This window comes from Mytilus californianus, unplaced genomic scaffold (genome assembly GCF_021869535.1).
Source record: "Mytilus californianus isolate M0D057914Y unplaced genomic scaffold, xbMytCali1.0.p SCAF_2, whole genome shotgun sequence".
NCBI classification, from domain to species: domain Eukaryota; kingdom Metazoa; phylum Mollusca; class Bivalvia; order Mytilida; family Mytilidae; genus Mytilus; species Mytilus californianus.
The window spans coordinates 79,670,282-79,695,441 of record NW_026262668.1 but is presented as its reverse complement, the minus strand read 5'-3'; the positions used below and the strand labels follow the sequence as shown (position 1 = coordinate 79,695,441).

At 32.8% G+C, this 25,160-nt stretch overlaps 1 protein-coding gene across 5 annotated transcripts in view; it reads right to left on the bottom strand.

The window, feature by feature from the left end:
* Window positions 1–25,160, bottom strand: part of LOC127728285 (heat shock 70 kDa protein 12A-like) — a 172,339-nt gene that overhangs the window by 50,809 nt on the left and 96,370 nt on the right. For 2 of the 5 annotated variants that reach the window (XM_052235603.1, XM_052235600.1), the window contains exons 9-15: window positions 24,940–25,018; window positions 22,374–22,447; window positions 20,975–21,083; window positions 20,599–20,683; window positions 20,046–20,328; window positions 12,690–12,908; window positions 7,377–7,837 (exon numbers count right to left, since the gene is read on the bottom strand). In XM_052235603.1, coding sequence (XP_052091563.1) covers window positions 7,826–7,837; window positions 12,690–12,908; window positions 20,046–20,328; window positions 20,599–20,683; window positions 20,975–21,083; window positions 22,374–22,447; window positions 24,940–25,018 — 861 coding nt within the window. In that variant the 3' untranslated portion in view covers window positions 7,377–7,825. Of the gene's footprint in view, window positions 1–4,004; window positions 4,976–5,876; window positions 6,037–7,376; window positions 7,838–12,689; window positions 12,909–20,045; window positions 20,329–20,598; window positions 20,684–20,974; window positions 21,084–22,373; window positions 22,448–24,939; window positions 25,019–25,160 lie in introns of those variants that run through there. The other 3 variants (XM_052235601.1, XM_052235602.1, XM_052235599.1) reach the window with 3 other exon arrangements.

The window sequence follows — 25,160 nt, the reverse complement described above, 5'->3', positions numbered from 1 at the left end:
TAAATCTCCGTACTTGCTCCTCGTTGTTTATATGTCGGGCGTGGGAGATCTAACAACAGCCGCTTGAGGGTCATGTCTAGGGTCAAATTTGCAGTAGCCAATCAGCGAAGGTGCTACAAACTATTAGGGTATTGGACTGGCATAGGAGTCTTAGTAGCGTCTAGAGGTCTTCCGAATGTATATAAACAAAAATGGCAGCCCCCATGCGAAAAACGTTTCGTAACATACAACTGTAATAATAGTTTGTATTATTACCTTCCGAGGTTAAAATGGCATCAAGTGAAGTATGCACACAAAGGAAAATATCAGGAAGAACAAACATTTGTGTTTTATGCGGTTTTTCTTTCATCCAGATAGAAATCTCAACGGGAGAACGTGTTGAAAAAAAACCTGTTCAAACTGAAACTTCAGCAGAACTCAGAGAATCGCAATAATTTCTAGTGTTGTTACTGGTTTTGAAGTAAACGCCGAAGTAGACAAGGACAATGGCGTCTGTATTAAATGTTTAAGAAAAGTCCAACAGTCAATCAAATTAAAAAAAGATGCATTAAAAATGCAAGAAGAACTAAGAGACTAACTTCGGGTGTCTTACCACCTGACCAATCAGAAAGATTAATTGCTAATAGATTTGTAAATCTGCAAGGTGGAACAAACAATAATATAAGCTTAGATGAATACTTAGAGATGTTGAACAAGGATACAAAAGTAACATGTTCAGGACATCAGACAAAGGAAAGTATCCTTCAACACTCTAAAAGAGTATCCTCACCTAGTTAATTTTGCAAGCCATTTTGATAACATTACCAATTTAACAGGAAAGAAGGGGTTCCCCCATATACCGTCATACCAAGCTGATGTTCAGAAAATTGCAAAAGACCTACTACACTACAAGAAAATGTACTAACATATAAAACTTCAAGAATAATTAAGTGCAAGGAGCTAAAAAAAGACAAAAACCCATTTGACAGTGCATTTATAGGACTTCGTACATTGATTCATTGACATCAACCAACAGTCCCCTTCCATCACCTTCGAAACCCACATATTTGAAAAATATTGCTTGGAAATAAATTATTGTGAATAAAGTGTGCAGGTTTAATTTTCTCTTAAGTCATAACCTTAATTAGCTGGTACTTTTTTTAGTAGTTTGTTGCTGATATTAAAAAAAATGTGTGTCATAAGTCAATGAGACATCAACCCAACAACAAAGTAATGAAATACTTTCAGTTTAGTGGCAGAATATCATGGTCATTTTGATTAGGCAGCATAACTACCTACACAAACATGTTTATAAAAATGTGGCATGATTTCTAACGAGACAACTATTCAAAAGGGACCAACTTATTTTTCTGTATTAAAGTTCACAGTTCCACCTCTGACTTTTGAGTAAAACCTATAGCAAGCTATAAAAAGGCCCGAAATAACTTTATGAAAACATCAAGCATGTTTGTACAAAACAACAATGAGATAAAAACCAAACTTTTACAGATTTGTTCACAAGGCGACCAGCATGCGGATATTTACCCTATATGTATATGTAAAGAGCTGTTGATAAAACTTATACAAGGTGGTGTTGGTTAAATGTGCTTTCCTGACTGATGGAGTTATTAGTGCACATTATTTGGTTCAATTTCTATCTAAGTCAAATTAAACACAGTAACCTAATATAATAAAATGCTCCGCTGGGCGCAGCTTGATACGACCGCAGAGGTCGAACCCTGAACAGTTGGGGCAAGTATGGACACAACATTCAAGCTTGATAAAGCACTGAATTTGGATTGTGATTAATATTTGACACTGCATAGGTTTCTGACACAGAATGAATGTGGTCTAAGAACTTATAAATTTTAAATTTACCTATTCAAACCATATCATTATTATTTGGTTTTATATATAAATCAGAAATAACAAATTTAAAATGGAAAATTTTAAAGAAAAAAAGGGAAAACAAATCCCTACCACCCAAATTTTTGAACCCCCTTATGATTCATCACCCCCAAACTCAATCCCAGCCTTCCCTTTGTGGTATGGTACCTTGCTGTACAAATTCTGAGAGATCCATACACTTGAACACAAGTTATTGACTGGAAACTAGAAAAATGCTTGTTTTTTTGGCTCCTTTTTGGTTTAAAATTTCTAAACATTTAGGGAAATTACCCCCAAACTCAAACCCAGCTTTCCCTTTGTGATATGGAACCTTGTAGTACAATTTCAGAAAGATCCATACACTTACACACAAGTTATTGTCATGAAACTGAGAAATGCTTGTTTTTTGCCCCCTAATTACTAAAATTTTGAGGCAATTACCCCCAAAATCAATCCCAGCCTTCCCTTTGTGATATGGAACCTTGTGGTACAATGTCAGAGAGATCCATACACTTACACACAAGTAATGTCTGGAAGTTACAAAAATGCTTATTTCTGGCCCCTAATTCTCCTGAACTGTTGGTATCATAACCCCCAAAATCAATCCCCACCTTCCTTTTGTGGTATTGAACCTTATGGTAAAATTTCATGGAGATCCATTCACTCAAACTAAAGTTAGAGTGCGAAAACCAATGTGTCTTCGGAGGACGACGACAACGCCAACGTCATACCAATATACGACCGCAAATTTTTTTTGTGGTCGTATAAAAAAGAAGATGAGGTATTAAGTCTATATTTGACGGTTTTCTTGATGAACACATTGGTCTTGAACAAAGTTGTAAGTAAGATATAGTCCCACTGCTTGTTATTGTCTTGAATATGCATGAAATATTTGCCACTGAAACCCAAGTGAAGAAATCAATAATCAATCAACCTGTCAATGTTTATTTTGAGCAAAATAATCATCCTCTGTATACTGTTGGCTACACCAAGTTAAATACAATGAGTTTGCTATATTGAACAAATATAACATCAAGAACAATGAACAAAAAGGTCAAAGCCATACATGTCATATGAACAATGCCAAAATTTAGCACAAAAGGACATACATCAATAGCAATAATTCTGTACAGTAATACACCAAAGATAGTTGACTTGTTGATCAATAAACCATGAAAAGTCAAGGTCAGAAACCAACCAGACTGATTTTTATAGTTCGTTCCTGTGTTGTACTGTTACACCACTGTCCCAGGTTAGGATCCTGCTAACATGTTAAACCCCGCCACATTCTGTATGTATGTGCACGTGCCTGTCCTAAGTCAGGAGCCTGTAATTCAGTGGTTGTCGTTTGTTTATGTGTTACATATTTGTTTTTCGTTCATTTTTTGTACATAAATTAGGCCGTTAGTTTTCTTGTTTGAATTGTTTTACAATTGTCATTTCAGGGCCTTTTATAGCCGACTATGCGGTATCGGCTTTGCTCATTGTTGAAGGCCGTACAGTGACCTATAGTTGTTAATTTCTGTTTCATTTGGTCTCTTGTGGAGAGTTGTCTCATCATGCTCATTGGCTATCATACCACATCTTCTTTTTTATATAGCATGTACATCTTACAATAATTCCACTCCAAATATATTTTTCTCTTTGTTTATCATGTTTATAGTAATCGAGATGCAGACTTGACCCCGAATATATGCTTGTTTCATGAAATGAGGTCAAAATTAGGCGAATCTGCAACCATATCTGACAGACATGGTTTTCTCTTTTGAATTTTTTTCATATTTTTCTGGTCGGGGCCTTTTGTAGCCGACTAAAGGCATGGGATTTTCTCGTTGTACTACAATTGCTTATATCAAGTTATTGAAAAGTCTGGAGGGTAGTTGTCTGATTGGCAATCATACTGCATCTCTTTATTTTTAAGATGAAAACTAGTAAATATCTTATGATGTGTGTCATTCAGTTACTGTCTCATTTGTTTTTATACGCTACATCTCTTTTTAGTCACATTGACAGCTGCAGGCATGACATGACCCAGATCTAGAGTGGCAATACAGCAATTGTAAGGGGGTTAAAAGTCAAAAAAATTTGAAGAGTCTTAAGTTGAATAAGTTACAGCAACCAGATACTGAAAAATTAAATAAATAAATATCAACTGTTTTAATCATCTTGTATTTCTAATAAAGCCATATCAAGATCTTCGAAGTATTCATAGGAAGACAAATTGTAGTCTTCAGTATTTCTATCTGATACAGCAGAATCTTCTTGCTCCTCAACAACTTGTTCTGACAGAAATAACTTCTCAAGAGGTAACATATCACAGGATTCACAATTACAAGACTTAGCACACAAGTCACAGCATGAATGCTTCCTGCTTTCTTTCTTCATCAAATCATCCAAGTCTGAATTTCTGAGGAAATTACACATCAGATCCTTTCTCCTACAATCTTTAGCTTTAAGAATTGCCTTAACTTCCGGTTTCAACTTCTGCAAGTGGTATCCATTGTATAGGATAATGGCAACTGATGGATTTCCATCACTCCCCACTCGCCCTATTTCTTGCAGCAAATCTACCAGATTATTTTGAGGTCCAAATAATACCACTCCACTACACAAACCCATTCCCAGGGCACTGGTTGACAAAATAAGTCTCAAAACACTACTTTCCTCCTTCAATGCATTAATTATAATGTTTTTGTTAACATCTGGAGTTTCAGAATGGAACATCTCAATATACTTGGCACAATGTGGCAAATCTGTTACAATGTATTTATAAAGTTTGGAAGTGTCATTTATCGATGAACAATACAAAAGTGTACGTGGGAAGTCCTGTCTTTTTTCCTCTTATGCATCTACTGACCATGGCATTCCCATTTCAATTTCATTTTTAATTTTGGAAGATACTAGTTTAATATTAGACTTGTTTGGTGATAAATTAATTTCTGTTGTGTCCTCCCCTAGCTGCAATATTTTCATGAGTTTTTTCCTAAAGCTTACAGTGCAAGTTGCACTTAAAGCCAATACTGTAGCATCGGGAAAGAGGGATCTTAGTTCACCTACATTTGAAAACCATTTTCGGAAAGCCTCTTTTCTGTCTCCTTCATCTTGACCCCTGAAAGAAAAATAGAAATAAGTACATCTATAAAAACTTTTATAAAAGGTAAATATCAGCACCTCTTGCCTAGTTTGTTAATTCTTATGGCAAAACAAAAATAAATACATGTATGTGCATGTCCATATTGTTATGTAACAGCCTATCATTCAGTGGTTGTTGTTGGTTGCTGTCTAGCACATTTATTTAGGGTGTTATTTTTCATACATTCTTATAATTACATTGTAATGGTTCAACATTTTGCAAGTAGTGGTCTTAAAAGAGCTTACTTTTTAGTATTAGGTTATCTCGTTCTTGAAAGCTGTACAGTTCTGTACCAGTGGTCTTAATTTTTTACTTCTATATTTTTGAAAATCTAAAATTCATAAAAACGGGAAGGGAGTACACATCAATATATAGAAACAATTCATCAAAGTTTCATGCAAATTCGTTGAATAGTTTTTGAGTTACTGTCTGACATGTTGACGATTGACAGACAGTCACAGGTTAGGGGAGGGTTGGGATCCCGCTAACATGTTTAACCCTGTCACATTCTGTATAGTGCCTGTCCCAAGTCAGGAGCCTGTAATTCAGTAGTTGTCATTTGTTTATGTGTTACATATTTGTTTTTCATTCATTTTTTGTGCATAAATAAGGCCGTTTGTTTTCTCGTTTGAATTGTTTTACATTGTCATTTTGGGGCCTTTGATAGCTGACTATGCGGTATGGGCTTTGCTCATTGTTGAAGGCCGTACGGTGACCTACAGTTGTTTATTTCTGTGTCATTTGGTCTCTTGTGGAGAGTTGTCTCATTGGCAATCCTACCACTATTCTTTTTTATATAGACAACGGTATACCATAATACGTCCTGTAAATGTGCGAATAGAAATGAACATAGGGAATAAACATTGTATCCACTTACCAAATTGCTATTGTGTGAAACTCATCAATTACAATCAACTTTATGTTCAACTTCTTTAAACAAGTTCTCCAATAGGGATCACCAACCAATGTTTCTGGAGATGCAAAAATGACATCTATCAACCCCTCTTTGATTCGATCGTCACTCTGGGGGGATGATCCTAAAATGCAAAAAAAAAATGTAGGTGGGCAGTCTCCAAAAAGACATATTTCTATGATAACTTCTATAATTTAAATGTACACAAAAATGTACACTGTACAAATACCCTTTATCCATTTCACTGCGTTTGATTAAAGATTGAAATCCAATGAAATAATTCTTATTGTTGTAAAGTCCAATACAGAAATGAATATAGCTGAGATTTCAATGAATGCATGGCACATTTTCTCGATTTTGAGATGTTTCTGCCAATTTACCTGTTTGGCCATCCAACAAGGTCATTTAGACTGCACTTTTTCATATTTTCTTTTATTTTTTCATTGTTTAACACAGATAACAATCTAATTTAAAAATTAAGTTTCCCGCACGTTTCTGGGCCATGTAAAGCTGACTATGCTGTATGATTTTGCTCATTGTTGAAGGTCAGATGGTGACCTATAGTTGTAAACTTTGTCATTTGTTGTCTGGTGGAGAGTCGAGTTGGCAATTATAGTCTTGTACATGTACGACATCTTCTTATTTTTATATGCATGTATATTTGTTTTGAGATAGATTATTAGTACATGTAATTAACAACATTTCCCTTGGACTTTGGTGCTTCATTAATACAACATGTAGTATATATCTTTATACAAAGTATGAAGAACTAGCATTATGGCCAAAACGACTGTAAAATACTGGCAATATGACCGATACAATCTGTTCTCGGTGAAATGAGACAAATTTATGTGCTACCATGGCTACGATCTACTGCTTCTGCAGTTTTTTTTAACTTTGCTCATGTATATCTAAGTTTCATATTACTGCTTTGTTACTGTTAGTCATGTGTATGTGTTGATATACTGAAGTTTAAATGTATGTTCCTGCAAATAAATTTTATTTTATTTGATAAGGCATACATGTACATCTTTGCCTGGTCAGATGCGGATCCAGGACTATGGAAAAGGGGGCCCTGCATCTAGGCACCATAAGGTGTGGGAATAACGTCTTAAGATAGAGTCATTGCATTAATTATATAAGTAGCTCAAACAGCATAGGTGGATCCAGGGGGGCCTGGGCCCCCCTTTTGTGGGAAAAATTTAGTTGATTATATAGGGAATCACTGAAGCATGACTGGAGCCCCCCTTACAAAAAGTTCTGGATCCTCCACTGTACAGGGGGTAACATGTCACCCCCTAACTGATTTCTCAGGTGTTATAAACATCTTTATTATACAACACTGCCAACATAATAATTATAATATAAATTAGGTGTTTAATGGCATTAAATACTATACATGTAGTATAGACTATTCCATTTATTGAAGCCTTACTACCACTGCATGCTTAAAGTTATACTAACCTTTGTATTCTTCTTCTTCTTCTTTCAGTAACTTCCTCCTGCGGTTAGGAGCACATCAATTTCTTGATTATACACAATGGGCTTATATTACACGGACTTATACAGCTAAAATCACTTTGTTATTTCCCAGTATAAAACGCAATTGCATATATTAAAATACGATGGGCTTATTTTACACGGACGATATTAAAAGTTATTCACTTTGATACTTCGTTAAAAATAGTCTAAAATCTAAAATGACACTGATTCACTTTATGACATTAGTAAAACCGTGGTCTGACACTATTAAATATGTCTCTATATTCTAAAAGGCATCAGCTACCACTTTGATACAGCAATTGTCTGTATATTACGTATATTATTGTTAATATCAACGTATTCCCAAGTACATATATATCTCAACTGTCCTCCATGTACTTCTCACTTCTAACTGTTCTTTATGTACGCCACTATTTTGTGCTCTGAAAAGGATCGAAAGAAAGCTCAATTCCATGTTATTATTAATGGATGTTTATATTATGATAGATCATTAATCTGACTTAACCTCTGTTGATGTAATTTATCACACAGATTCCTAGAAATTGTTTCAACCATATTTAAAAAATTGTTGTCGTTTGGAAGTATAGAACCCGCTAGTTTTCTGCAGTCAACAATTAATTGGCTTAATGTTTCCCTATTTTGAAAATTTGTTTTCCACTGATCAATCCCAATTTTATTTATAACAGCCTGTTTTAATGGGGCATAAAAAGTCCTACGGACCCCTTCCAGAGATGGACATCTAGTTAGGAAATGTAGAAGGTTTTCTTCCTCGAGTTTGCAAAGGGGGCAAATTGGGTCTGCACTTCCTATATTAAATTTAGCTTTGGTTGATTGTAAAAGGTAGGTCCCAGTTAGTATTCTAGCTTTTGTTATGGCTTTCTTTGTATCCCCCGGAATTTCTGTTGCTGTTTTCCAAACTGGATGTATTTCTCCTATATTGATAATGTCAGTACAGAGCCTAATCAGGGTTGATTTTTCTCTACTCAAAGACCTAAATTTATTACTCCAAAATGTATTAATAGCATGTCTAACGGATTGTTTCCATTTAATTTTTGTTGGAAGAAATATTAGAAGCTCATCAATGCTTGGTAGGCTATATTGAAGCAGGACATTTTCTGTTCTGTGTAGAAAAGTTCCATTGCAAATTTCTAACCGGTACTGACGCAACAAGATATCCCTAAGATTTTGATTTTCAGACGCTAGGATTGAATGCAGAAGGCTTAATTGTCTTTTGTGGAGCTCGGCCTCTATAGGGAGGGCACCCAGTAGTGAGAATACTGCAGCAGAAGCTGTTCGTGTTGGAAGAGCCTGAATATTTTTTAAGAAGGATAAATGGAAGTCACCCAAGTCGTTGATTTGGCTGTTCGTAAGAGGTAAAACTTCTAGACTGTAGAGCAGACGGGGTAATATGTAGATTCTATAAATACTATAGGGAATCCTTGGATTCAAGCCATTTGTGCCATGTACACCTGTTGACATAAGTGAATAGGTTGTTCTTCGGGCTAAACTAATGCGGTCTTTCACATTTATTATATTTTCATTTTTTGATGATCTTATAATACCTAGATGTGAGGCCTTATCTGTCTCTGTATGCAGCAGTAATATTTCCAATGTGCGAGAGTTTTTCCTCCTGGTCCTGCATCAGAGCTACTAAGGAACAACAGACTAAAACTTTCCAGTCAGAACTGTTTTCAAATTCCCGGACAACTGGAAGGTACAGTTGAAACGGCAGTGACTTGCCAAAACCAGTCGGGAGTACAGCCACGCAGTTCTTCTTGTTAACAAAACACTCTAAAATTTCCTTTTGTTCCTTCTTTATATCATTTATACCAAATTTTGGCAAAACTTTTGGCAAAACGTTGTCCAAACTGGGCGCATCCATGTTTTTTAACGATTCGATAATGGTATACAAGCCCGTCGCTGATTGGTTAATCGAAACTGATTGGTCGGTCAAAGTTCACCAAATTTGACCCTAGACATGACCCTCAAGCGGCTGTTGTTAGATCTCCCACGCGCGACATATAAACAACGAGGAGCAAGTGCGGAGATTTAATTTTAATTAGATTGGGAGCATAATGAAAGAATATAGTGTAGAGCAATAAATTCTCCAATAAAATTAATGATCAAATATTCATCTAATCTGCATACAAACAGTTGAATATTGATACAAAAGATAATTCTGAGATGATGAACAACACTAATGTACCTATTTGTTTTTATTATATAAGATATCCCTTTGGGTCAATTTATACCTTTCTTTCCTTCAAAATTTGTATTTTTTAGGCTAACAAATCTAAATTTTGGTGTTACTATCGCACATTTATGAATGAAATGTGACAATAAATGAGTTATTGAATTGTTAAAGCTGAAAGCATGAACTATCCACATAAAAGTTTACCGACTCAATGGAGGTTTCAATATAAAGGCCTAGCGTAAAACTTGAGTTTATGTAGTGTTCATGAGAGGGAAATAAAATAGATTCCTCTTAGTAAATAATGTGTTGTTACTGTTTCAAAATGTTTATTCTTAAATGTATATCTATAACAGAGTTACTTAGGACCAAGTTTTCTTTAATAGCCCAATATAGGAAATTAGAAAAAAAAATTCAGAAAAAGCTTCCAAAAGCACTGGCTTATTCATGGAAGAGCAATTTTCCCTCAAATATGTTTATGGACTCAATCCACTAAGAATATTTCATGTTTGCAATATATCCGTGAAATAACATGATAAGTGTTTTGTATGTTAAAATTATGGCAAGTTTAATAGAGGGAGGATCACACTTTTTAAATGTTTTTACGGGGGGGGGGGGGGGGGGGATCAAATAAAAATAGTGAAATATTATGGGGGGATTAAGAAAATTTCATATGTTTGATTTCAAAATGGCCAGCCCCCTCCCAGGTAAAAAATGATAAGTCCCTTATTATTGTTATACTAACACAGTAGAAGCTAACTTTCTGAATTTACAGTAAATAAAATAATGTCAGTGAGCGTCAACCCAACAAGCCTGGAATGGACTTTGTTCCAGCCAAACAACAAATATAGGTTGTAAACAACAAATATAGATTGTAAAGATGGCCTTTTTTTGTCTTTCTTTGTACATTTACATACTCAGCTATTTGTTTTATATTTGCTTAATAATAAGTATATTGACACTTGTTAATATTTTTTTCTAGACATAGTAAATTGCATTTGAAATGAAATAACAATTTTCTTCTAAATTTGTAATTCTTTTCAGACGTACAGGTAGTAAAATATAGAACAGTATAGTTATGTGATTGTTGTTTTAAGCTTCAGGGTGAAATATTAGTTACTGTGTCATTCAGATGAAGAACTGCAATAAAAGTACTATTTGTTTTCCTAAGGTTGTGTAAGATGTGTCATGATGCAGTACATCACGTCCCTTAATTTTTATTTTTCATATCTCCTATATTTGTATTGAGCAGTTTTTATCACTTGATTTCTGTTAAGCAATTGGATAAAAGGTTGGTCTCGGTTCTCTTTAAGCCTTGTCACTTAAGGTCATCTATGGTAATCTGAATCTGCCTACAAAACTAGTTGGGGTCAGATTCCTACCAGCGTAACTGTATAATTTCCCCCTAAAATGAATTTGTTGTTTCCTTTCCTTTCGGCCAATAGTTCGAGGACTTTAATACATCCATTGCTTACACATTTTTAGGTTTAAAATGTCCTTCATAAATGGAGATTATTTGGCCCTACCCCCTCAGTCACGGTCTATTGACTTTGAAACTTTTGCTTATTTTACATGTATTAGCTTGTGATTAGTTTAGTTTAGGGGGAACCATTAGTGGTACATTTGTAGTTCAATGGTATTTGTTTTGCAGTTGTATAAGTTAACATATATATTAGTTTGTGATTAGATCAGTTTAAGATGAACTGCTAATGTTAGGTCAATGATATTTGGTATTTAAATTTATTGTCATTTGTATCATTTAGCGAAATCGGATTCAGTTAATTTAGACATTCGGACATTTTTTTAAATTCCGTTTTTTTAAACATGGAGTGTTTCGGCCATTGGCCTTCTTCAGTTTCTTTATTTTTCTTCTCAACTACATGGCAGACATTTTTTCCTTTTTCAATCATTAAGATGTTATAGATATAATAAATATAAAATAAACAAGTCAAAACTTTTTAATGATGAAGATTTTAATTTTTAATATTAAAAAATGATTTTTTAATATTAGAAAATGATTTCTTAATATTAAAAAATGAATTTCTAATATTAAAAAATGAATTTTTAATATTAAAAAATCATTTATTAATATTAGAAAATGAATTTCTAATATAAGAAAATACTTTCGAATTTGTAATATTAAAAAAGGAATTTTTAATATTAATAAATGTTTTTTTTAATATTAGAAATTAATTTTCTAATATTAGAAATTCATTTTCTAATATTAGAAATACATTTTCTAATATTTGAAATTCATTTTCTAATATTAGAAATTCATTTTCTAATATTAGAAATTCTTGTCCTAATATTAAGAAATAGTGTTTTTCTTTTTTAATATTAGAAAATGATTTTCTTATATTAAAAAATGATTTTTTAATATTAAAAATTATTTTCTAATATAAGAAAATGATTTTCTAATATTAGAAAATAGCTCTTTTTGTCCACTTTGGCTTGCCATAGAAACGGTACTCTCTATAGTAAACTTAATTTACTTATTTTCAACTTCAAAATCAATGGAATATACGAAATGTACGTAATAAACGATAAACAAATTGGAAGTGTTTAGCGAAAGTCAGAGAACATTTCTAAATTTATAGAAAAATATATTTTATACTTAGCATACATACAATGCCATTCGATATTCGTTTCTGATTAATGTATGACTGAAAGTTTTGTCAAACATGAATGGAATTGATGTCGAACTATTCATGTTCTTTTCAAAAATCGTTTTTCATTCTTTTTTTTTTTTGTTATCGGTTCACTTTAAAGAACCCAAAAATACAATAATATCTATAATTTCTCAAAATTATAACGGCCATTTGTTTCCGTTCAACAAAAAACAGTAGCAACCACATAGAAATTAGATTCTGTACTGAATCTGTCGTTTTAATCTGAACCTATACGAAGAGATTGCACACGGATTTATTTTTAAATTTTTAGTATTATATCAGACAAGATATTTATACTAAAGTCAGTCCGTAATTTAAAGACAGGTTTTCAACTTTTGAATCAATAATATATGTAAGTTTTTTTCACCAAGATGCACTTATTTATATATATGGAAAAAGTGTAAATATCCATACCTTTGTAGCTGCTGCAATAATGAACTGCCGGGCCGATTCGTTCCAAATGGCTGGCACTGTTATCATCCAATGTACCCGCTCTTCTGTGAGACCACGCACTGCCTCCTCGGCTCGTTTGAAAACTTTATTCTTTATATATTCAATGCAACAAGCAAAGACATCTAATGCTTTCATTTTTCTTCCATTGATATCTTCAAGCATCATATCTTTATTCAAGCCCTGCATTAGTAAGAAATATATATGTTAAATGGGTAGTTCTATTCTGTTGCCTGCGACTCATATTAATTAAACTGCATGACAACAATTGAAAATCTATTGAAATGATCTCCCTGCAAACATTGAGAAATTGGTCAGTGTTTGGCACGTTCTACTGATTATGTTTTTACAAGAAGATGTTTAATTGAATAGAGAAAACGAATGAAAAAACAACATACACACATAATAACATGAATATCATCACACCCTCCTTTTCCAGTTTACATATAGTGGTAAATGAATTTGGTATTGAGATTAATATTGAAACACTTAATATAGCCTAACGACATGGACTTTACTCGGAAGAATTCTACGGAAGTTCTTGGTATTATCTATGTTTTTAAGTAATTTTAACCAAAGATATGAAAATTTTATACTTCATTGCTCAACAAAACTTGTTTCCAAAAGATTTATATCTGTTCATACACACTGTTTTCTGGTCTTTGGTCGGGTTGTTGTCTCTGAAACATTCCCCATTTCCATTCTCAATTTTATTTACAATTAAGACCGCAATTCAGGGTTGCCTAAACTACCTACTATAGGGTTGTTGTTAGTCGGAAATAGATTTAAAAAATCCATATATCTATAATTATCTATAGTACATTGTTAAAAGTCCATCCCCTAGCACAATAGTATTAAAGCCTTTTATTTTTCTACCCTTTGTTACAAAAGTATTCTTCAATCATTGGCAATCATACCACATCTTCTTTTTATATTCATTTTAAATTCATAGGCATATGTAAAAGGGATTTCATACAAAAAGTTCCATGCAATTGAAATCATTAGGAATTTGTTTTTTTTTTAGATGACAACATATTTTTTGTGATTGACTGATATATGGTGAAATGGCAGACAATTGTATGTTAGAGAGGAATACAATCTTTCATTTTCTATGTAGCAACATTTGAGAGGCAGCTGTATATGAACTATATATCTCCGAGTCGATACGCTATTCCAGGCCTTATCTTTCATCTCATGATTTCCTTGGTAGAGAGTTTTACTGCTTGCAAGAAAGCTTTGAACCAAAATTTCCTAATGGTGTAGTTGAAGACATCTCTTTGAAAGTTTTAAGGACGCCAACATGATTTGTTTGACCGATATGAAATATCAGTGTCACAGATGACTAATGATTGTTCCACTTGTCCTAACAACCATCTCGTCATTTTTTCTTCCATTGTGACATCATCACATGCGGTTTACTTGCCGTGAGCAACACAACTTGTGACATAACAGAAACAGAAACTACTTACCCTTCCGGAGCTCCATACAGTTGGAAAGCAAGTCCTTGGAAACGTCCGCTGTCGTCAAGCTCTATCAGCAACAATAGAAGGGGGAATTAATTAGGTGGCGCTACAGTCGTCGGTGACGTCAAAAAGTCCGCGAAATAAATCGGCTAAAAAATCGACGTTTAAACTATTTTTTTCAACTTGTCATGCTTTTATTATTATTGATTTTTAAAGTTTGTAGATTTTGTGAACAATATAGTTTCAATACGACATTGAAACATTGTCGAAAATAACTTTTATTTGCTATTACTTTATCCTGTACGTTCTAAAAATGATCAGCCATCTTTTTTGTTCGCCAAAAACATCGAATTTATATAACTTGACGTTTGCGTATCCAAATACGGAATAGAACGTTAAAAATCTGAAATGAAACCGGGTAACCTATTTCAAATTTCTACACAATTATGAAGCCATCATTTTTTACTATTATACATCAATTTTGGTGACCACCAGTCATGTCAATTTGTACCTGGTTTTGGCTGCGTTTCTACTTCAAAACAGTAAAGTTCAACTTCTTTTCGTTGTACCTGTTTCCAAAGTACTCTAAATTACTGATTTTATTATAGATATAAATGAAATTGTGATTAAAAATTGTTGTTTTTCACAATTCCATACGATATCTCCATTTTAAAGTAATTAAACCCCTTTTTGATCCCCTACACAAATTGACGGTGACATTGTTTTCTTTTTCAATATACGTCATATATAACGTTTACAAAATATGTGTCAGGGTCATGTGCATAGTGAAAATATACACATTGGACAAGTGAAACAACAAACAAAGTTCTTCTTTATGGCGTTGAAACTATAGGTCTAAGAAAATTTCATTTATACTGGAAGCAAATATGACAAATTAATGATGACCTATGGATAAACAAATGCACAAAAATAGCAATAGAAAATGCATTGCAAAGACCAAATCTGGAGGAAAAAACATATGAAAAAAGGAAATGAAGGTCAGTTAATAGTATATTTATATTTTATAAGTTAAAAACCTTGCTTATCAATTATCTCTTTACTAAGTAAGCTACATTAATAAGAGCAAACACTAGCTTTTCAAGTCAAACAAGAAATTAATTCATAGAGATGTGTGCTTACAAAATTGAATTTATTCAAATGGCAAAATCTTGTCAAATTTAATCATCATTGATCATTATTAAAGTAAAATGCACAAGATTTGTCATACCAACTTTCATTTCTGAGATTAATATCCAATTATTCAGGTAAAATATACAATACTTTGTTTATAAATATGTAAAGCAGCAGATACAGCAACCTGAAGAGAAGAAGCCCCAATTTTTTTTCAAAATGTTTACTTTCATAATCTATTAAATGCAAAAGTTTAAAATAGCCTTCCAAGACGTCATAATTATTTGGACTATAAAATACCCTGAGAAATTGGACAAGGGCTACTGTGCTAGCTAATCTAATAGTTAAATTTTACATAATAATGATTTTAAAATTCAAAATTATGTCACTTTCACTTATAATAATTTTAAGCATTATTTTTTTACAGAATTTTTGTCATTTATATGGTAAACTTATCCTTTTTCTGTATGATATTTTCTAGGCAGTACTGTACTGTTCAACTAAGAAACATAGGCTTGAGTTAAAAGGCTTTTTTTACTTTGAAGAAACTAAATTGTGACTCTTGGTCCCACTTTATTAAAATATAAAATATAAATGGTCAGCACTATTTTTTTCAGAAAGATTATTTAAATTGTATACAGTATGTTTTATTGAATTAAACATTGTTAGAAGTAGTTACATTAGGAGTGATCCCATATCCCATTATAAAAATTACAAACTGAAAGTAAATTTCATCAGCCAGGGCTAATTTATAAGGGGACGAAGTCCCCTATAACAGTAGAAAAATCAATAAAAAAAATCAAAAAAAAAAATCGGGAAAATTTCCCGAAATTTTCATTGTACTGATGAACTCAAAATCGTTAACTTTTTTTTGTAACTTTTTTTAATTCCCGCATTTGCGCAGAAATCTACTTCCTTCTTCCGGTCTCGTTTGTCATTAGACTTTGAGTGAAATATATATTTATCAGTCCAGTAAAATATAGGAAGGACAACAATAACAATTTCATTTCTAATTATTCTTTGATATGAAAAAACGTTACCTTTGTTTACATTGAATATGTCGTCATAACTAAAATAACGTCACAACTAAAATCCCTAACAACAGAACCAAAATCGGAAACGTAACGGTATTTCCGTTTCTTTTTTAACAGATTTAGAACTTAAAATATGTTTGAATTAAAAAAAATAATTTATATAGACTTCGTCCCCTTTCACAGGTAATGCCTGCCTCATATTAAGGGGACGAAGTCCCCAATTACAGTAGAAAAATCAATAAAAAAAAAAAAAGAAAAAAAAAATCGGGAAAATTTCCCGAAATTTTCATTGTACTAATGAACTCAAAATCGTTAACTTTTTTTTTGTAACTTTTTTAAATACCCGCATTTGCGCAGAAATCTACTTCCTTCTTCCGGTCTCGTTTGTCATGAGACTTTGAGTGAAACTATATATATTTATCAGTCCAGTAAAATATAGGAAGGAACACAATAACAATTTCATTTCTAATTATTCTTTGATATGAAAAAACGTTACCTGATGATAGCGTTTCTTTGTTTACATTGAATATGACGTCATAACTAAAATAACGTCACAACTAAAATCCCTAACAACAGAACCAAAATCGGTAACATTACGGTATTTCCGTTTCTTTTTTAACAGATTTAGAACTTAAAATATGTTTGAATTAAAAAAAAAAAAAATTATATAGACTTCGTCCCCTTTCACAGGTAATGCCTGCCTCATATTATCAATTCAGCTAGGTTTCTAGATCTAATTTTTACCAATTTTTTGTCTTTTAATTTTTACCTGTAATCCTTCTCTGAAAAGTAGAGAAGTATCTCTTCTTAATATTATAACAACATAGTTGTTAATCGACTTTCTTTTAATTTCTTTTTGATTTTTGAAAAAAAAACCTCTCTTTATTCATTTTGGTGGGTTTTTATTTTTGACTGGTGATATCAAGGGGAGATAACCACTTGCACAAATCGGCAAAAAAAACACCGCTTCGTGTTGAACATAACTTGACGTTTGCGTATCCAAAACGGTATTGCCTAGATATTCATATCGAGTGTTTGTCTTAATGAGATGCTTTATTAAATTTAAATTCAGCCCATCATTTTTAGTTTCCTCGAAAATATTTAGATTTTTCGATCAGGAGCATTGACAATTTTCACACAAACTTCAAGTTTGAAGATAAAATAAAGAATAAAGGACTTTGAGTTGATGTGTAAGTTTTGACGAGTTAAAACTATGTATATTCAAGATTATTTTGATCAATAAGTTTTTACTATGACAGTGGTATTTTAGTGAGTAAAAGTGAGGTTTGTCTCATCCGTAGTTTTACTGAACTTTCACGGTCACGTGACTCTGTTGTTGCTGATAGACTTGGGGTCAAACCGTGACCTGCTTTCCAACTGCATATTTCCTGCCTTCTTTTATTCTAAATGGTTTCCTGTTGTATTTTGAGTAATTTTTAAATGTCTGTGTTATTTCCACATGTAACAGTCGTTCAAGTTTTAGATGCAAATAATTTAGTATACTTGAACCTATGGATTTTGAATTTGTTAGTACCTTAAAGTTAAACAAGAGACATTCAATAACCTGCTTTTGTATGATGGGTAATCTGCTGATATGACTCATCATATATTTAAACTAGAGTAACAAGTTCAACGTAAACAACATGGCGCTAACATTTGTAACAGTTACTGGTGGCAATTTCACAGTAAATTCAGATGCAAACAGTGTTTAACCAATATTTATAATAGATAGATATATATTTGGTGCGTCAAATCCCGCCCAAAAAACCTGTCTTTCTCACATAGAATCATTTAAAGCAATGGAATGTCAATCAAAACAGAACAATAAACGGAATTCAAAGAACTAGACATCATTGAGATGGGAGCCATCTCTTTGGGCCCCGCTGTATATAACGTGTGGTAAAAAATTTGTAATGGATCAGCTGATATGAAGCACTTTTTTAGGTTATTACATAGTCTCGTTATGTGCTGAGAGTGATTTTATTCTATGTTTTTAGTTAAAGTGTTATATTTGGCAATTTAATTAAACTGATAAATATCCTGAATTTACTTTCATAGTATAATAGTGATATGACTCCATGGTGTGAATACATTGTTGACCACTAGGTGACTTCAGGATATATGGGTTAATGTTTGAATAATGTTATGTTTAAGGTGCTGCTCAATAGCTATTTGTCACATATTTTTATAATCATAACGGTTCTCAAGATATAGAGCGGACATGATCTGTACCATAGGACATGGGGTTGTCAACTGAAACTAAAGTTTTTGACCTTGACCTTTGACCTAAAAAGTTGTATATTCATTATGACACACCCTCTAGTGTTGGTTAATATACATGTCAAGTATTAACTCTGAAATCATAACGGTTCTCAATATATAGAGCGGACACGATCTTTACCATAGGACATGGGGTTCAATTTATTAGGGACGGACGGACGGACGGACGGACCGACAGACAGACGGACGGACCTTTGACCTAGGAAGTTGTACATATATTACGACACACACTCTAGTATTGGTTAATATACATGTCAAGTATAAACTTTGAAATCATAACGGTTCTCAAGATATAGAGTGGACATAATCTGTACCATAGGACATGGGGTTGTCAACTAAAACCAAAGTTTTTGACCTTGACCTTTGACCTAGGAAGTTGTACATACATTATGACACACCCTCTGGTGTTGGTTAATATACATGTCAAGTATAAACTTTGAAATCAGAACGGTTCTCAAGATATAGAGCGGCCACGATCTTTACCATAGGACATGGGGTAGTCAACTGAAACCAAAGTTTTTGACATTGAACTATGACCTAGGAAGTTGTACAAACATTATGACACATCTTTGGTGTTGGTTAATATACATGTCAAGTATAAAGTATGAAATTATAACGGTTCTCTAGATATAGAGCGGACACAATTTGTTACGGACGGACGGACGGACCGACTGATCACTATAGGGCGACCCGCCACTATGTGGGGCCCTCACAAGCAAAATGTGGAGGTTGTATTAATACACAGAAGATCACAGAAGACAATGGACTCAAATTCTAGTGCAAAGGAATTACTCTTAGAGGGAAAGTTATTTATCTACTTCCTCATAATCAAAATAACACCAACAATAATTACAACTTAAAAAAAGTTAGAGTAAAAAAAGTGCCTTTATTTGTCTCTTCCCAAAAATATGCTGCTAATTAGATTTGACTGATTTTTAAGTTGTTTGTGCCAAGTTTGTGACATATTAATTGAGTTTCTTATTACATCAATCGTGTAAAAATTAATGTTATGCACTGGGGTTGAATATGAGTCTTTTAATTTAAAAAATTACCGCATTTTGTCTCATCTTTTCGCAAAAAAAAGGTTTCTTAGCAAAATTCCGTGTTACACCCCAATCTCGAATTTCAAACAATATGTAGATGGTATATAATATTGTTCATTTTAAGAAATGTGGTTTGATTTCGAAAAATTATATCAATTACTGTATATTTATGAGATATGTATAAGGGTAAAAACCAAAAAGACATCTAGTTGTCAATATACAACCTTCAACACTAGACAAGTGTCCGAATATTACGTCAATCTATTAACAGATCCTAGGAAATGTTTGAACCAAAATTTTGTAAAATTTGCACCGTTAATTTTATGATGATAGGCACATGCACATGTAAAGTTATTTTTATCGAAATACCTTCTTTGTGAAAAGCTGCATTTTGAATCGACGAAAATAAAACCATTTTTTATCTTCTTCATCTAAGGCAAGTTCTTCATACTGTTGTTCAGCTATTTTACCAAAAGCTGCAAATTCACCATCTGGGTTCATAAGGAGAACGGTTGGAGACTTTTTTGTTTCTGAACCATTGCCTCCTAAAGATTCCGTTTGTATATGAAGTGGGTTACACTTATAATCGGAACATAGAGAAAATGCGCAACCAGAGTCTGAAGATCCGAAATCTATAGCTGCGACCAACTCACTACAAAAAAGCAACACTTGAAAATGTAAAATCCGGTCTGACCTCTACAATTTTACTGAATGTTTTTTTGTGGAAATGTAATAAAATACTTTTGATTATATTTATTTCATATTACTTTAAATACTGATCATGCTTTAAAAAGAAACATTTTCTCAAGAACAAAATTGTTTGATATATGTTCAATTTGCTATATCAACTGAAGCTAATAAATTGGAAGGTTTAAAAATTAGATATACATGTATACATAATATTCACATTAATTCTATCTACCAGTTTTGTTTTGAGAACGTGTTAGTGTCCTCTGGTTCACCAAATACTGTCATCGTCTGATTGACCAATTTTCCATGTACGCCTCCTACAATGTTATTGATTGGCTGGTGATATTTAATTAATGTTGTCAAAATACATTTATAGTCATCGTTCATTTTCGCCAGAAATACATATTGGTCTAATCTACTTAAATGTTAGATCATTATGTTGTATAAAGTTCTTATTCTGAAATCTGTAAAACCCTTAGTTAACTAGATGTATATGGAATGTAGAAAAAAGAAGCATACGGCTAAAATATTTATTTAAAATGACAAAGAGATTTTATTTGACTTTTCTCTCAGCAACCATGACACTCTTAAATCATATATATTCTTACCAACTGAATGGGAACGTTTAAGAGATGAATCTATTATATCTTCTTTTGATGAAGTTTCTTTTACTGAATACTTTTCTCCTTTACATCTAAACTTTCGACCTACAGCTCCCTGCAGGAAATTATAAATTCATCCCCAATGAAATACTATCTGTTATACATTTGGTACAATAATATAAGTGGTACATTTTATATGTGTAGCATAAAACAAGGCAGAACAAAGGCAAAAGAACAATAGTAAAAAAGAGGAGATTATTTCACAAATTGGTACCGCCTTTATATATTTTACTTAAAGTTGACAAAGTTCCAACGTCTTGAAAAAATGAAGGAAAAGCCCCAAACGATTCCAGAACAGCAGGGTGTGTCAATGCAATCTCTACTTTCGGGGACCTTGATGGAAAACTGCAGGAAGAATAAATTACAAAAATTTTCCGTTCAAACTTCTGCTTAAAAAAGTCTTGAAAATTGGGAAAATTGCTCAGCCAATTCCATAACAGAAAGACTACAACATGTGTGCAATCTTTCTGTGAAGTTTCAAGAGTCTGGGTTTATTGACGTTAAAAATAGATGAAACAGTTTGAATGGTCTAGAATTCTTTTTTTATCATTGCCATTATTACTATGTTTGATATCCGTGGCACATATGACCCCAAATATATTTCACTTGTCATAGTCAAGAATGGGTAAATTCCGAATAAATCTTATCAAAGTATAATTATAAGTATATATGTCATAATATACCGACATCCATTTCATACTCTTCAGTTCAACCATCGGAATTAAGAGTGAACGTTTGTTTGGCAATAGTTTAACTTTTTTCATCGACATACACTTTTTTTAAATGCCATTTTTGTATCTTCTATTTGTCTCCATTATTAATGACGACATTGGTAACAACAAATACATAATAACGTAAAACAATAACGTAAAACAATAAAGTTATACATGTATATGTTTTCCATAGCAGTTAACGACATTCTCAACTTGACTGTTTTGTTACTAGGTTTATCAGTTAAAATGTTTCCAAATAAATCAGATATACGAGATTTCACATTTGATGCCATTAAATTTCTTTTTTGTATTAATGTAGTAATCTCTTATACCTCTCACTAAGAACGTGTTTGTGTTCATGGTTGCACACATATTCACACGAGTAACACGACGGGTGCCAATAGTTAACAGGATCTGCTCACTCTTCCGTAGCAACCAAAACGGATCACCCTTCGTTTTGGTTTTTCGATTTAAGCTATCTATGTAGTGTTTTGTGAATTGTTTGTCTGTTCATCATCTTTTGGTTTTATTTTGCAATGGCGTTGTCAGTTTTAGTCGACCTATGAGTTTAGAATGTCCTGCTTGGTATATTCCGGCAATTTTTAAAATGCTATAATGTGATTTATTATTACCATATCTTTATTGACACGCTTTTGTGTTTCCAATATTGTATCAATCCACTTTTGTCTATCCGTTAACTGAGTACCTTTATGTTTAAAAATACTGATTAGCTAAACATTCGAAAAACAAATTAACAATGGAAAAAAAATCAGTGTTAAGTTTTAAGAATATATAAGTTATCTCAAAATGAAGTATATAGCTTCATATTGAATAGAGTTATTCTGTCACATTAGTTTAATTCTAATATGAACCTATTCGCCAATATTCTTTCGTCTTATGTAGATGCAGGCCATATTTTACTACTATTGCATCCTCCCCTACATTGTAAATATTTTAATAAAACATTGAATAAGATATGCAAACGGAATAAAGTGGTCTGGCGAAAGCTTTATCTGCTGGTTATGTAAACCGTATTTCACTTATACCAAAGTATTTGTGAAGTCCCCTAACATATGGGTTAGACATAATGAAACATCTTTAATTCATGCTTATCGGTAATTTAACTGTACACGGCTTCCATATTTGTTTCAACCTTACCAAAAGGGTATCCTTAAAATATATAAGTCTAAAGGAATTTGTGTAACGATATGAATAACAAAAAAATAATATAATTAGATACGATGAAATAATGTCATTTTGTCGTATTGACAAATATTTAGGCACAAGATATGGCCTCCGTCAGCTGAAGTTTCATATTGACAAAATATTTTTTTTTAAATTTGGAGGTGGACTTTTTCAACAAATTGTCGGCTATCCTATGGGAACGAATTGTGCGCTTCTCCTGGCCAACCTCTTCTTATTTTCACATGAGTCGGAGTTCCTTCAGACACTTATCAAAAACAAGAAGATAAAAGAAGCCAGATCATTTAATTTCACATTCAGATATATTGATGATGTTCTTTCCATTAACAATCCAAACTTTGCTGATTGGGTTCCATTAATATATCCCCCAGAACTAGAAATTAAAGAAACGGCAGACACGGCTTCCCCCGCCTCATTTTTAGACTTACACCTCGAATTTGACATAAGTGGTCTTCTCAGTACCAGAATCTATGACAAACGAGATAATTTTAATTTCGAAATTATAAATTTCCCCCACCTTAGCAAACAATATACAAACTTCACCTGCATCTGGGATATTCATTTCCCAACTCATTCGGTATTCAAGAGCTTGCAGCTACTACTCAGGCTTTATAAATCGTCACCAGTGTCTGAGCAGAAAGTTGATGAACTAGGGTTATGTCATAGAACGTCTCGTCCTTTTCATAAAAAGTGTATCGGAAGATGCCAAGACCTTGTGAAAAATATTCCGTATCAGCTTCACAAATAATACATGATGGTCTTGAAGTATAGACTCTAGGTACTGACGTTGTTTATCATCATAATTACGTGTTATAGTGTTCTTTTTATTTGTCTTTGTAAATTTCTAACCTTTACTGTTTAATCCATTTTTGTCTGTTTGTTTTGTTCACACATTGTTGTTAATATAATGGAATTATATGCGACTGTCATACAAGTGAGAGGTTTAGCTGGCTATAAAACCTGGTTTAATCCACCATTTTCTACATAAGAAAATGCCTGTACCAAGTCGGGATTATGACTGTTATTTTCCATTCTTTTGATTTGCTTGAGCTTTTAATTTTGCCATTTGATAAGAAAATTTTCCTTGGAGTACGGTATTTTTTTATTTTACTTTTTTCAATAGGAAATTTCGGCAAGGTTCCTCATAAAGCATAACATGTGTACCTGTAAACCCAGATTTTTTTGTTTGGCAGAATTGTAAATATCTTCTAACTATTTATTTATTTTTAAAATCCCCAAATTTCCGAGGAGTACGTCAAAATAAAGGCTACAAAAGAATCGAATAGCTTTATCTGTAATTCTAAAGGAATATTAAGATTATTTATTCTCTGGTATATGCATTATCGCCAACCTGTTTGATAACCGATTTTCTATAATAGTTGCTCGATTCTAAAATGGAGAAATATCTTAGTGTATCAAGCTCAGAAAACTGTATACAGTTTATAAAACGTTTACAAAAAATAGCCGAGCTTATGGGGCAATTGAAGAATTCGAACTTTGCTTCTTCAAAAGAATTTTGTCAGGATTAATGAAGTGTATGCAATTGCCCTTGAATCATGAAAGTGTGGCGTAATTCCGGAATACGTAATATGATATACTGCCGAGCGGAACAAGGCGAAAAATGTTAGACGATTTAACGCTAAAAAACATATAAAACGGGACAAACATAATATTCTATTTTCGGCGACGAAAAAAAGGGCGGGGGTCGTACGCCCTCTACGCACCCCTGTATCTGTAAGTAAGAAGGACATCCAAAACCATTAACCAGAATTATTTGAACCTGAAAGACAATACATAGTACTTCCATATATTTGGGGTTAAGCAAGTTACCATTATTATTATTTTTAAAAGTCAAAAGCATCAGACGGGAGATATACCACAACAATTTCAAGTATTTAATCATCTAATTGACCAAAAAGAATTAAACTACAGTTAATGCGTATCAAAAAATTGCAAACAGGTAATTATGAATAGAATAATAAGTCCTTTACTTACTTCGAAGAATATGTTTCGCCCCACTGTTCGTTATAATTCGGAATGTACAGTCATCTTTATCGGGTGCTAGTCTCGCTAACTGAAATAAAAGAGACAACAATATTTTAGAATGACATTGCCTCGTCTATTTAAAGCAAAACAAAGCTCCATGAGAAATTAGGAGAATGTCTTGTTATGATAATACAACAACTTCTTATCATTTGACAAAATAAAAGTTTACT